At 46.0% G+C, this 15,000-nt stretch overlaps 3 protein-coding genes across 3 annotated transcripts in view; 1 reads left to right on the top strand and 2 right to left on the bottom strand.

Annotated features, from left to right (window-relative positions):
• The window catches only part of celsr3 (cadherin, EGF LAG seven-pass G-type receptor 3), a gene marked incomplete at its 3' end in the record, with an annotated part of 317,293 nt that overhangs the window by 145,161 nt on the left and 157,132 nt on the right, over window positions 1-15,000 (bottom strand). The window lies entirely within an intron of this gene.
• Window positions 3,057-6,508, top strand: LOC308160667 (hyaluronidase-1; the record flags this gene model as incomplete). The annotated part of the gene is made up of 4 exons (XM_080534610.1): window positions 3,057-3,629; window positions 5,016-5,411; window positions 5,661-5,750; window positions 5,954-6,508. The coding sequence occupies 4 exons, from the start codon at window positions 3,057-3,059 to the stop codon at window positions 6,506-6,508; spliced, it is 1,614 nt and encodes a 537-aa protein (XP_080390736.1).
• On the bottom strand, window positions 7,852-13,033 carry borcs6 (BLOC-1 related complex subunit 6). Its single transcript, XM_080534609.1, has 6 exons — window positions 12,980-13,033; window positions 11,463-12,142; window positions 10,614-10,995; window positions 9,920-10,083; window positions 9,481-9,564; window positions 7,852-9,338 (listed from the first exon to the last, which is right to left on the bottom strand). Exons 2-6 carry the CDS (start codon window positions 12,129-12,131, stop codon window positions 9,213-9,215), a joined length of 1,425 nt encoding a protein of 474 aa, XP_080390735.1. The 5' UTR covers window positions 12,132-12,142; window positions 12,980-13,033; the 3' UTR covers window positions 7,852-9,212.

Raw genomic sequence — 15,000 nt, 5'->3', positions numbered from 1 at the left:
CTGTTCTTTCTATGGTTGACCACAGGACTCTTGAATAGACACCAACCTCTCTGCTCAGGCTCCAGAATGATACACATCTCACCATTGAACCTCACTTGGACATCACATCAGGATACCCAGCGAAGCCTACAGTACCTTCTCACCTGTGGCCCTCTGACCCCTAACCTCTGCTGCTCCCACCAATCAGAAGCATCCTAACCCTGCACAGGTGAATCCAGTTAACCCCCCCGCAATTGGGAACGATCCATGGTGAGGTGAGTTTAACCGTCAGGTTGTAACCCATGATCTATATTAGCAATATCTCACCGATCAGTATCGAGCCCTCGGATCAGTGGTGTCTACTTCTGTGGTGGGTCACTAGTCGTTGTCACCTGAAAATAGTGGAATAATACTGGAATATTTTGTCGTCAGTGAAGAGGAGACTCTGATTTACTAAAGTGATGTAGAACATGAGGATTTGATGAGCACTAAATTAAAATATATGTTTGTTTGTCTTTTGACAGGCGACAACATTTCAGTTACACTTTTGATGGAAAACTGTAGACCTACATAGGTCTACATAATGTAAAAGTAGGATCGATTGTTACAGTCATATAATAGATAGATAGAAACAGATTGACAGAGACTCATGACTTATGTTTAGGACTCATTTATAGCATTTATAGCAAACATCAAAACATGACTGATTGAAAATAGTGCTCTTTAAAGAGGAATCCTGAGGGAATCCTATGTGGTCTGAGCATGGCGTCTACAATGGCACTCAAGCCTACCTTCCAGGAAGGGAATGAAGGGTGCATCATTGTGACAGCAGCTGGTGAAAGCAGGAACAAGTCGGCAACCAATCAAAATGTTCAGACTTTTATTCAGAAAAATTTTAATACATTTCAACGTGGTTGAAAATCAATAACACACTCGCTAGTCTGGCCAAACATTGCAATGCAATGGAGTAATGCCGACTACTCTACACTAACTAGGTAGTAGTTGGGACTACTCGTTAGCTTGACTAGCGAGTGTGTCATTGATGAACGTTGACATTTATTTACATTTTTCAGAATAAAGTCTGAAGATTTGACAGCCTTTGTACCCCATCGTATGGGACAATCACACAGAACCACATCCTGACTTCAGTAATGAATGAATGAATGAATGAATGAATGAATGAATGAATGAATGAATGAATGAATGAATGGTCTTTATTGTCATTGATATAGTACAGGTACCATACAACGAAATTTGGGGTGTCAGCAATGTGTCAGCATGTGACAATTTATCACCAGGGGAGACTGATGGAGGTAGAAAACAGAAATCGGAGGACAGGCTCATTGTAATGCATGGAATGGAATTAGAAATGGTATCAAACACGTGTGCCTGATACCAATGAGCCTGTCCTCCGATGTCTACCTCCACCAGCCTCTGCTATTGACCACAACTGAGAGAAGACATGTCTATTTATTATTTCATTTGATTTATTTCGCTATTTACATGAATCAACATATCCGTGTACACATCAAGGTACATGTCAAGGTACATGTCCAGTTTACAGCTGTACTGTACATAGTCCATAGTAGTGAGAGACAAAGAACATGTTATTTTAGGGTCGACACGTGATCTCTTGGGTTTATCTTGGAAATGGCCACTCAAGCATGGTAGGGTCTCAGCCTAGTCTCGCCCCCACAGATTGATAAACGACGAGCAGCAGATTAACGCCATGGGGATTAAGGTCCTCCCAAAGACAGGATGAAGTCTCTCTACCAACACAATGTGGAGCCATTATCTCTCACAAGGCAAGCATAGCGATCAATGATCTCTATAAGGTATAATAGGGAAAAATCTGTCAAAGGCATGCATCCGTTGCGTTGTTTGATTGGTTATGCTTGGCTGTGCATTAGAGTGGATCACACTTTAAAGATCCTCAGCGTAGGCAGTGTGTCGAAGCTGGCACTAATCAATCCAATTAGGCCAAGGTAATTACCTTCCTGAGGCATCTTGTTCCTTTACGTCTCCTCCGCTCTGTCTGTGCTGCTGCTGACGCACACACACACACACACACACACACACACACACACACACACACACACACACACACACACACACACACACACACATACAGGGGGCCTACTCATGTAATCGATCATCTACTCAGATGTGATGTGTTATTTTCCGAAAGGGCAACAATAACAGATGCTAGCATACAAATCTATGATGAAGTGTTTAATATAATGTCTGTATAGAGGATACACATACACACACACAAACACACACACACACACACACACACACACAAAACAATGCTTTAATGATTTATTTTTTGATAGATTTTGGTGATTTCTGTCATGCACTAAGAAATAGTTCCCAAAATTACAACCGAATGGGGAATGTGATAAACAGATCTACTGGTGTAGGAGTCATATCAGAATTAACTGGTGATTTCTCCCCCGCTAGGCTGGTAACACTTTCTATGAGGCATATATTGTATTTATATACACGACCAATAATACATTGTACATCTTTATAGGCATGTATGATGCCTTATGATAACATCATAATGAATTATGATGTCTATAACTTTAACAGACCCAAGATGTCTGATAATACATCAGGACTACTATGAGAAGATATAAAACATTATAATCTGTCACACATGCTTAATACATGATTAAAAATACATGTCTTCTAATGAATGTTTTATAACTGTATGCTCTATGTAAAGTGTTACTGGAATGGTCTTCTCCTCCAAGCCCTAATATGCCTTGAGTGTAACAGGTGAGATTCTTCACTCTACCGTTGGTTGAAGAAATCCCAAATTCAAGAAGACTGAATGCTGAATCTCAAGTTCATGGTACAACGGGGAGAGACGGCACTCCAAAATATTAGAAAAAAGGACGGCAGGAATTCACCTAATTTCACCTTTGTATTTTCAGCCAGACAGTATAATAGACAGTATAATAATAATATGCAATATAATAATAATATACTAATATGCCTCTCTGTGTGTCTTCAGAGGGATGGTTGTCCGCGAGGGTCTGGAGGAGTGAGAGAGCCCCAGAGGCGGCCTTATGGCGTGGACTGAGCTGAGGCCGAGGCCGAGGCCCAGGACAGGGCGTCGGGCTGGGCCACAACCACACAGGCCCCGGGTGGCCCTACTACCACCACTCCTCCTGGGTCTCCTCCTCCTCACCTCCCCCAGCCTCGGAGGCCCCTCTCAGGCCGCCCTCTCCCCTCTGCTACGTGGACAGCCCTTCCTGGTGCTCTGGGGGATCCCCGACACGGCGTGCCCCGCCCGGCCAGACCCTGGGGCCTTCGGCATGGAGAAGGACGGGAAGGTGGCTATGTTCTACGAGGACACGCTAGGGAATTACCCCTACTTTACAGACGAGGACACGCCAGTGAACGGGGGACTCCCTCAGCACACTAGGCTTGATGACCACCTCCAGAAGACAGGGCAGGACTTGGTGCTGGCGTTGCCCAACCCGGGCTTCCAGGGCCTGGGGGTGCTGCGGTGGGAGGAGTGGGCCCCCCAGTGGGGGAGGAACAGGGAGAAACAGGGGTTCTATCTGGAGCAGTCTAGAGCACTGCTCAGGACCTTCTTCCCTGACTGGACCCCCGAGGAGGTGGAGAAGTGGTCCCAGGTAAGACCGCTGTTCTCTACATGCACACACACACACACACACACACACACACACACACACACACACACATACACACACACACACACACACACACACATACACACACACACACACACACACACACACACACATTTTACTTGTATGTGTTGTTTTGTTATTGTATACATACAGTGGGGTGCAAAAATCTGGGCACCCCTGGTTTAAATGTCTGTTACAATTAATCTCCAAGTGATTGAAAGCAAATCTGAACACTCAACGCTACAAAGTTATACATGACACCTTTTTAAAGCAAGGTTTCTTTTTCTTTTCATTTTTCGAGTTTTTAAATGATAAAAAAGGAAAAGGGACCTGTGCAAAGGTTTGGGAACCCTTTTGGATTATTCTTTATTGCCTTTTGAGAAGATGGTTACTAAAGCCCAGACCAAGGTGATTTACTTGTTAGGGCTTCAATGAGTCAGGTGAATATAATTCCAGGGTTGAACTATATATTCTGAAGTAACTCCAAGCCTTCTAAAGTATCCGATTGCAGTGGCTGTTGTGTCTGGTGTTAAAAAGTATGGGTTCCTCTAAACAGTTGTCCAAGGATGTCAGAATCAAGATATTTCACTTCTACCATTAAGGAGAAGGCTACAAAAAACTCTTGCAAAGTTTCAACCTACCCATTTCCACTGTCAGAAACATCATCAATGGAAAATAAATGGAACAACTGAAGTCAAGGCAAGAAAGCTGGGGGCACAGGCAATATGGAAAAATTGATTCCACCAAATATTAAGACATTCTAGGGGCTAATCTTCTAAGGTCAGTCCATAAATTGAAGTTGAAGAGAGGTTGGGTATTCCAGCAAGACAATGACCCGAAGCATACCTCAAAATCAACCATGAAGTATCTCCAGGAAAGACAGATGAAGGTTTTGCCATCACAGTCCCCAGACTTGAATATTATTGAAAATCTGTGGAGAGATCTCAAACATGCTGTGCATGCAAGAAGGCCAAAGAATATTTCGGAGCTAGAGGTGTTCTGCCAGGAAGAATGGGGAAAAATACTAGCTGACAGGGTTCCCAAACTTTTGCACAATGCCTTTTTACTTGTTTTATTATTTTAAAACTGTAACAAGTAAAAAAAAAAAATGCAAAGGTTTGCTTCTTTTCACTTAGATATTAATTGTAAAAGGCATTTTGACTAGGATCTCAGTCTGTCTCCCCAGTATAAATAAAGGTTAAATAAAAATAAAAGAAGAAAACAGAGGAGATACACACACACACATTCCAATGTTCCATTTGAATTCCATTCATTTCATATATTCATCCTGTCATTGCATACACAGCTCTAAAGTACTGTACATGTCCCAGCTGTCTAATGTTGATGATGTCATGGACATCTCCCCAGGTGGACTTCGAGGCCGCGGCCCAGTCCATCTTTACAGAGACGCTGTCAGAGGTGAGTAGGCTCCGCCCCAAGGCGCTATGGGGCGTGTCCCCGTACCCCAGCTGCTACAACTCTGGCCCCGCACAGAAGCTGCTCGGCAACTACACAGGCCGCTGCCGCGCCGCGGAGATGGCCCTTAACGACGAGCTGCTGTGGCTATGGAAAGGATGCTCCGCCCTCTACCCATCATTGGCCATGGAGAAGCTGCAGGGCGGGACACTGGGGGCGAGGCTATATGCGTCCAATCAGATCAGAGAAGCACTGAGAGTGGCAACTATGGCTGGAACCGTCTACGATCTGCCTGTGTTCCCATTGGTCAAGAGTGCCTATACGTCGACCAATATTTTTCTGTCTGAGGTAAGACACCTTGCTGTGTGTAGGCTGTATCAGATCTGAGACAAATACATCCAATAATTCTCCCAAATATGATCGGCATGTGCTGTAATGAAAGAGGATCAGAATATCAAACTGCAAGCAAAATCAACCACACCTCAAATGCTTCCATTGTTTATATTACGCTGGTCTGTTGGTTTATTATAGTTTATAACATTATAAACTGCTATATGAGCCAGTTGTTAGTAACCTGAGTTCTGATTGATCCTGCAGGCAGACCTGGTCTTCACCATGGGAGAAAGTGTGGCCATGGGGGCGGCGGGGGTTATCATCTGGGAGAAATCCTTCTCTACTAAGACCCAGGTATGAACACCCTTCTGTTTACCAAGTGGTGTGTGATGTAGAGTTGATTCACTTACTTTAGACACATGCACTTACACTATGATCAGTTGTACTGGATAACAGTGTCTGCTAAATGACCAAATTGTGAATGTAAATGACAGTCCCCCAAACCAACCTCTATCCTCTGCTGTGTGTGTGTGTGTGTGTGTGTTTGTCTGTCTCAGAGAGTCTGCTCAAAGCTGGCTACCTTCGTGCGGGAGGTCCTGGGCCCGTACACCGTCAACGTGACCACGGCCGCCCGCCTGTGTAGTGAGTCCCTGTGTCAGGGGCGTGGCCGCTGTGTGCGCCAGAACCCGGAGAGCCCTGCCTTCCTCCACCTCCCCCCCTCGGACTTCCGGTTGACAGTGGAGAAGGTGGAGGGGGTGCAGGCCACGGGCCAGCTGAGTCCCACCAACATGGAGGCCTGGAAGAGAGACTTCCAGTGTCAGTGGTATGAGTCTCTGGAGGGGGCCGCCGCGGACCAGGAGTCCCCCAAGGATGGGGCACAGGGGGGGTTGGAGGGGGTGATGGGGCAGGTATCCCCTCCTCCTAACCAGAGGTCCCCCCCTCCTAGCCAGAGGTCCCCCTCACTGACTGAACTGAGCGAGGGGACCAAGTCGCCCCCACCACCACTGCCACTCCCACCCCCATCCCCGGACCACAGTGCGCCGCTCCTCACGGTGCCGCTCGTATCTCTGTCGCTCCTCCTCGCCCTTAGCCTAGACGTTTGCCTTATGTAACAGGGTTGAGTTGGTCAACTCACTCCCCAGGTTGAAATACCCCCCAACTGCGGATATTGGCATTGCTAGCTTTTCGGTCTTTGGTTAACAACGGGCGGTCACATATGTTTGCAATGGAGAAGATACAAGATGGAGGCTCAGTGTGAGCTTGTGAGGGAGGAAGTGATACTGTGACACGGCAGCGTGACGAAGGTTATACTTTCCTGCTGGACACTCAGGCTTGGGGGTCAGGGGTCAGAATGTGGAGGGTCGCCCCTCAACACCAGTGTCTAGGTGTATGTTTAAGTGGTCTTTGTGGGATGGGTTGAAAAAGAGACAATGATGTTTCTGTGTTTGAGACTCACACGTGTCTTTTATTGGAATAGTTCGGATTTGAGGGAAACTGATACAAAAGAGGACTTCAAACTAGACAAGACTATCACCAATCAGTTCAACAAACAATGTCAGTGGTCAGTCATAAGGAGGTTTAGTCTACGTGGTTAGCATTGCAGTTCTCTTCACCTAAAACAGCTGTGTATTTCATCTAGCAAGAAAGTTATTTGTATTTATCTGTGCACTTTTTCTCTTCCGCCCACCAGAAGCCTGGAACTAATGTGGCTGGTCCTACAGATTTTCTAGGTTCTGTATTCAAAATGGTCCTAAGGAAATTACTCCCTGTGATCAATCTTCTTCTTTTTTTTACCACCAATGGAGATAATGAATGTGGTGTTAAAAACTTGTGAAGTGTCCCTTTAAGACAAATCAACACGAATGAATCACTACTGCCGCTTTGACTTTATAATAAACTATGACTATTGTGGGATACTTTATACATTTCTTATTTACTAATATTTTAAATGTAGTATGTAAATGTCAACTGAGGTTCTCTAGACCTTTTCATGATGATGTGTCCAATGGCTTATAGTACATACTCTGAGGGTGGAATCCTAAGATAAGATAACTTATCTTATTAAGAACTCCAATCATCGTGAACATTTCTCATTGATTGCAAGATTAATGCAAATGTTTGAGTTACAGTATGTGCGTAGATCTCAAGTACGAATTCCACCCTGAAAGAATACATGTCATCATAACCAAACCCAGGAGCGGAAGAAAAAAAGTCATAAAACAATTGCATCTCATGTAAATTTATTGTTATTTTTCGTAAAATATACAGTCAGGACGAAGGGTAGCTAAATCATTTGTTTTACTTACACAGAGAGAGATCTTATGTACAGAGAGGTGCGTCTGATTGGACACAGATACCAACGAAGAAGACGAGCTGAACCAGTTTGAAGAAGATGAGCGGAGCCAACGCCACCCCTCCCCCCTCCCGCCCACCCACCCACACACCCTACCTCCCAACAAATCAATACCAATCTCGTCCTCTCCGACCCCAGCTGAACCCAATGAAGGTGCAGTCTACCAGGAGGCTCCTGCTCTGCTCTGTCCGACCATGTAGGCAGGAGTGAGGAAGAGTGAGGAGTACTTACCTTCACTCTGATGAACATAGAAATGCAACGTGCAGAGCGGTCATGAATCCCTAATTCCACAAGACACTCACACCTGTTCTACACAATATGTTTCTGTCTAAAAGTTCTGTCACGTGATTGGACCCTTCTGAACGATCCCCAGGAACAGGATCTGTTCTGATGACATCATCCAAGTCCAGAATTTGGACTTGGTACATTGGCCATGGTACAGCCAGAAAACCTGGTCTCGTAGAGGAAACGGACACCGGACACCCAGTCCTGTCCATGACCGCGTCATCATATCTTAGGTCAAACACTGACGATGCCTACGTACCTAGAACCCATCTGTCTACGTACACACCTGTGAAACGTCAAAGGTTGGAACTGTCTCAGGCTCAATCCCAAATCATCCCCTAGTCCCTAACACCAGGCACTTAGATGTGTCGATCGCAGAGAATTTGATAGGTCTAAGCAGTGTGATGCTGGTATATCAGATGCAGTGATAATGATGATTACTGTAGTCACCATATTGCGTACACCTATTCAATCCTCTCATATCTACAACAGTGCCGAGGCGTGGGTGCAGGGAATGACTTTTGGATAGCAAGAATGGGAACACACAGGTAGAAAGCGGAAGACAGGCTCATTCCATGCATTACAATGAGCAACGTCCTCCGTCTTCTACCTCCACCTGCCTGGAAAACACAGCTTTACAGCGAATGGCTTCTTTTGCATCTGAGAACTAGACCCTCTCTTATACACATATATTCTCCACCACACATCATTCCATGTCACATCCTCAAATTAAAAAAACCTACCACAGGTAGCTTCAGGGGTCACTTGCCATAGAAATGACTCTCTAACATTAAACGACGCTCTCCAGCTAACCTCCATGAGAGAAAGAGGGAGAGAGCTCCCCCAAGTGGACAGCAGCAGTTAGTGCAATCTGAACCAAGCAGGTTGGACGGTAAAGAAACACGCACACACGCGCACGCACACACACACGCGCGCACACACACCAAGTAAACAGTTTCCTTCTAGTCCATCTGGGCTGGCAGGGGGGGGGGACTTGTTGTCCAGGGTGGGAGGGGTTTGCAGCAGGACTTCCCCCCCCGGCAGAGGAGGGGCAATAATTGAGATCATCCAGTCGGCATGATTAGTACAGTAGCAGTGATTCCGAGGGGGCGGGGCTCATTAGCAAAGTGTCTCCAGTGGATGAGGGGCGTGTAAGTGGGCCGGGGCTCCGGGGTGGGCTACTTGCAGATGGTTTCAAGGGCGTCCAGGGTGCGTTTGATGTCCCGGATCTGAGCGGCGAGGGTGTGGATGGGCTGCATGGAGCGGTCCAGCTCCTCACAACGAGCCATCAGTGTGTACATTCCCTACACACACACACACACACACACACACACTATAGTGAATATAGTAATACTGTCATATCATATACATACAGTAGAGTACACACACGAGGAGTGAATATGGTCACACTGTCACATCATATACATAGTACACACACACGCATACCTTTATACTCATGTCGACAGACTCCCCCAGACTGTCCACTGAGTCTCTGTAGGTCTGGATGTAGCCAACACTCAGGGCAGTCATCTGCGCGCGCGCACACACACACACACACACACACACACACACACACACACACACACACACTAAAGTCACTTGGTCACACTGAGACTGGTACATTACAATCATTTACCAGATGTACAGACCGGCATACAGTAAACTACATTCAAATAAGCAAAACAGAGCAATACTGAGAGCAAAGAGAGAGAGAGAGAGAGAGAGAGAGAGAGAGAGAGAGAGAGAGAGAGAGAGAGAGAGAGAGAGAGAGAGAGAGAGAGAGAGACAGAGAGAGAGAGAGAGAGAGAGAGAGAGAGAGAGAGAGAGAGAGAGAGAGAGAGAGAGAGAGAGAGAGAGAGAGAGAGAGAGTTCCAACAAGGCTCACATTCTGGATGGTTCCATTGAGGCTGCGCATCATCATCTCCACACTGTGGGCTACTTCCTGTGTGTGTTTCTGCAGGTCCACTAGGACAGCCGGGTCAATGGGAGGGATGTCTGCTGGTCGCCGTGACGACCCCCGCCCTCGATGGATAGGACCCGAGCAGTCCGCTGGAGGCACAAACACAGACACATGTGGGCATGGCCGCGCCGCGCCACACACACACATACACACACACACACACACACACACACACACACACACACACACGAAACACGCAAAAAACAATACCAGACAGACAGACAGAGACACAGACAGAGGGACAGACAGACAGAGACAGACAAACTTTAATAACAGTCTACAATGCATTCTTAATCATCCTCCTCCAGCCAAGCAGAGTCCTGAGTCATCCTTCTTTCCTGAGGGCTAAAACCTTACAACACCAGGGGGAAGGCTCTATTGATTTAGTTTGGAGCTCAGCCTTCTCTGCAGCTCTAACTCTGACGCACCACTGAAAAGCTTTGTCTTTCACCGATCGAAACAAATTGATGCTATGGTTTCAACTTTGACTATCAACAAACGATTCAACTAATTCAACTCCATCAACCCCAGACCCTATAATCGCACGCACGCACGTCGCATGCGCACACACACACACACACACACACACACACACACTCCCCCCGTCCTCCATACTCACAGTCGCAGTCACAGTCCAGGCTGGGCTTGGAGCTCATCTTGATCTTCAGCTCCAGGTTCCGACAGATGAAGTGTGTCAGATCCCCGTCGTGGCTGACCGTCCCCTCCAGCTCCAGGGCGCTGGAGATGGTGGCCCGGCGGCCCTCCGGCTGCCCCCCCCGGCCCCCACCCCTGGCTCCCCCGCCACACGCCTGGCTGATCTCGTCCAGGCTCTTGCTGTCCTGCATACCCCTGACGATGCGCTCTCGCTCCGGAACGTTCCGGACCCGCACCTGGGCCATGACGTGGGGCGGACAGGGGCTGCTGTCTGACTCTGCCCCCCTAGGCCGAGGGGGCGTGGTGTGGCAGCTGGGGCCGGCCTCCGCGGAGGGCTCCTCTGTCAGCTGGGGACGACACAGGAGGGACACTTAGGCCATCTTTGAATGCTCTCTTCAAATGAAACCATCCTTCCTCCTGTCCTTCCTTGTACAAATCATTGATCTGACATGACTTGATTGGTGGAAGCGATGCAGTGGAAAGCTTGCTTTGACCAGTCCATTCACGTGAGATCAGTGATGTCCTCCCAGAAGGAAGGATGCATTGAAACAGGGCCATACACTCCAGACAAAACAGTTTTAATTCCAGCCCCAGAAAAACATAGACAAATGGCTGTCTCCGACTGTCTCTCTGTTGTAACAAAATCTATACAAGTAACATTAAGGGTGAGGTCTGATGCAGGAGAAAACCATTAGGACTACAGCTTTTGGATCTGCCACTTTACGGATTATATTGAAGCTTAATAGTCAGGTTGAGGCAGACAGACTGACACAGAGAGACAGACAGACAGACACAGAGAGACAGACACACTCACCTCAGCAGTCTCTCCAGTCTCTGTTTTCTCTTCATGCTGCTCGTCTCTCTCCCCCTTCTCGTCTTCCTCCTCATCCTGCTTCTCGTCCTCCTCCTCCTCCTCCTCCTCCTCCTTTTCTTCTCTCCCTCCAGCAGACTCTGCTGCAGTACAGCCGCTAGCAGACTCTGTGTGTCCCGTCTCTGTGTCTGTCTCTGTCTGCTGTGGGTCTGCACTAGGAGTGTCCCCCGGGGGAGGTGGTGATGTGTCTTTGGAGGGGGTGCCTGTGTGTGGTGAGTCCCCAGACGGAACCTCGTCCTGGGTCTCAAATGTTTGAGGGGTCCCCGTGGTGAGGGGCATGTCTTTGGGGGATGTGCCTGTATCTGCCGCGTGCGTGGCCGCGGGGAGGGAGGGGTGTGCCGTGTCAGCGTGTAACGTGTGTGTGTGTTGTGTGTCCGAGGGGGACACCGAGTTGTGAGGTGTGTCTCTGTGGCCTTTTCCCTCTCCGTCGGCTGCACCGTTCTCAGTCTCTCTGACGGACCCATCCAGTGAGGGTACCCTGCCCCCACACTTCAGGAACCGGGGAGAGATAGCGGGGGCATGGGTGTGGGGGCCGTTCTCACTCGGGACAGGCATTGCCACCCCATTGGCTGCTTCCGGCACGTCTGTGCCAATCACAGGGGAGAAGCTCATGTCTCCACCTGCTGCCGAAAGAAAACGTTAGTCAGATGTCAGGCCAAACTAATTCCCTAATCCACCATACATCCCACTTCTTCTACATGTTGTAGTCTGTCTGCATAACAAATGAATATCAGTAATGCTGGTCACATATTGGACTCGCTACACAACTAGCTCGCAAACGTATGTAAACAAGCATGGACCATTAGACACACAGGACCATAAGACAGTGTTTCGGACTGACTGTGTGTGGGTCGCAATGCCATAAAAGCTGTTCACCCTCACCGATAGGAATGAAATGTAAGTAAACAAATCACATGCTGCTATCCGTAATAAACAAGGAAAGCAAATGAATACAATACAGTGACGGTCAACCGACGGTAAGACAATAACTTCGTTAATGATTGAAGTTACTGAGCAAGAACGCAAACTGGTTAGCCTGCACAACAGATGACGTAGCCACAGAGCTGTCAGTGTCAGAGCCAGAACACTGGCTAGCCACGGTAGCACGCTAATAGATTAACATTAAATAAATCCGTCACTTTGTGTACTTTATATGTTAACCACTACATTGGTTCACACCGCTAAGAAGCTGACAGATCGATGCCATTAGCGACAAACAAAAAAAACGACCCAGAATAACGTAGCAAATGTAGCTCGCTAGCTGTTAGCTGTTGTTGATGATGTCAGCCAGTCAGCTGTCAGGCCTCGGGACCTCCACTTGTTCCCTTATTCTATTATTCAATGTCAAGAGCAAACAGCACCCGGAGAGGTGTGAGAAGACTCAATCGTACCACTTACTGTCAAAGACAATACAACAATCGCACAGTTTTTTTCGCGTAATTTAATAAATAAACTCTTACTCCTGTTCTCTTCTGGGCGATGCAGGCTAAGAGGAAACGGGAGTCCGACCTGTATATTGTTCCCCCACGAACTGCAGTAAAGCCAGCTTATAGTTCCGTGTCATTGACATGAGAAAATGTCATCGTGAATTAGAGTAAATTACTTAAAGAGCATAATAATGATGTACGTTATCATTTTGATTATTGAAGTATGGGGGACATATACAGTACAGGCCAAAAGTTTGGACACACCTTCTCATTCAATGTGTTTTCCTTTATTTTCATGACTATTTACATTGTAGATTCTCACTGAAGGCATCAAAACTATGAATGAACACATGTGGAATGATGTACTTAACAAAAAAGTGTGAAATAACTCTAAATATGTCTTAGATTTTAGATTCCTCAAAGTAGCCACCCTTTGCTTTTTTGTTGTTAATAAAATAAAAATGTGTTGTTGTTAATAAAATATATAAGAATAATATTATATATATATATAATAACATATTATTATTAACACATATTATATTTAATATTATTATTATAATATATTTTATTAACAACAAAAAAGCAAAGGGTGGCTACTTTGAGGAATCTAAAATATAAGACATATTTAGAGTTATTTCACACGTTATTGTTAAATACATAATTCCTATGTGTTCATTCATAGTTTTGATGCCTTCAGTGAGAATCTACAATGTACCAAATAGTCATGAAAATAAAGGAAACGCATTGAATGAGAAGGTGTGTCCAAACTTTTGGCCTGTACTGCTAGGGTTACTGACAGACAGACACTTTCTTGTGGATGCATCTGATGATTTAGACCACAAGACCATGTCAATAGTTGGGTGCGCAAGTGACATTTTAGCCCCAAACGAATAATATCTAGTATAGCTCTTGATGAGGTCGATCGAGTGGAAAAAGCAACTGACTGATATCCTTCACTGTATTGAAATAGATGTTAATTGTTTGGATTTCCTGTAAAACCACGAAGTCTGTTTCCAGTGTTATTTATTCACTAATTTATTCATTATTTTGTGCCGAACCAAACATTCCAATTCTAAACTCAAGCTGCGTTATTCATAACTCGGTCATAACTCCATGAAGTATTTACTGTATAGTTTAGCCTACTTTACATCTTTACAGTTTATCCTCTTTCTTCCCCACAGAGGGAGACAGAGACCTTTTAAAAGTCATAAAGCTGTCTGCCTCACATGGCCATGAGTGTATCTGAGTGTGTCTAACTGAGTGAGCCCCACCCATGCCCCCTCCCTCCCTGTTCAGTCTTGTTACTGATGTTTATGATGGGAATGTCAGGGTGGAACTACAATTGCAGTAGCTCAGAGAGGACATATGCCTGCAGAGCTGCCTATGAGATGGATGGTCATAGAGACCAATTAGTCTGAGGTACAACTCAGACTCTAGTCAACACGTCTTTGTTCCTGACAGGGTCACATAACACAGCCAGCCATATGTGTTCACATACTCAGCCAACTCTGTTGATTGATTAATTTGTTTATTTGTAAGGAGGACACTTGTATCCAGGGAAACACACACACACACACACACACACACACACACACACACACACCTCACCATACAGATGAACCCTCAGTTGGACTTCGGAGGACCTAAAACCCTCGGAGACTGTGATCTGGTTTTCAGTCTTTCGTCTCCCAGACCACCAAAACGTGACAGAGTGGAGATTCAACCACATCTGAGCCTTGGTGTTCCAGACCCACCCAAACATCAAGGAACCATGACTTCCTCACTCCCCACTGCACATTAAATGATTTTGTGATTTAGATTTTTAATGTGTGGGTTTCTCTATTCAGATCAGTCAGACCTTTTCTCATATCCTGTTCTTCTAATTCATTTGTCTCTACTGTAACTGTAGTGTTGTTTCATGTAAACGTCGGTGGTTTGGCTGTCACAGATGATGCATGGTACTTTGTATTGGAAAATATTGTAATAAAGAATGTTTGATGGATCATGTGATAAAGAGTAATAAAGCCGCCATGATATGAATCTTTCAGATCTCT

The sequence above is a fragment of the Nansenia antarctica genome, assembly GCF_963989245.1.
Source record: "Nansenia antarctica genome assembly, chromosome: 6".
NCBI classification, from domain to species: Eukaryota; Metazoa; Chordata; class Actinopteri; order Argentiniformes; family Microstomatidae; genus Nansenia; species Nansenia antarctica.
This window is presented reverse-complemented; position numbering and strand designations above follow the sequence as displayed.

Excerpts from the sequence above, each read along its gene's own strand:
- borcs6 (XM_080534609.1), bottom strand. The coding sequence starts at position 12,131 with ATGAGCTTCTCCCCTGTGATTGGCACAGACGTGCCGGAAGCAGCCAAT. Across the intron at positions 10,996-11,462 it reads AGACTGGAGAGACTGCTGAG|CTGACAGAGGAGCCCTCCGC; the intron begins GTGAGTGTGTCT and ends TGTCGTCCCCAG. Across the intron at positions 9,565-9,919 it reads TCAATGGAACCATCCAGAAT|ATGACTGCCCTGAGTGTTGG; the intron begins GTGAGCCTTGTT and ends GCGCGCGCGCAG.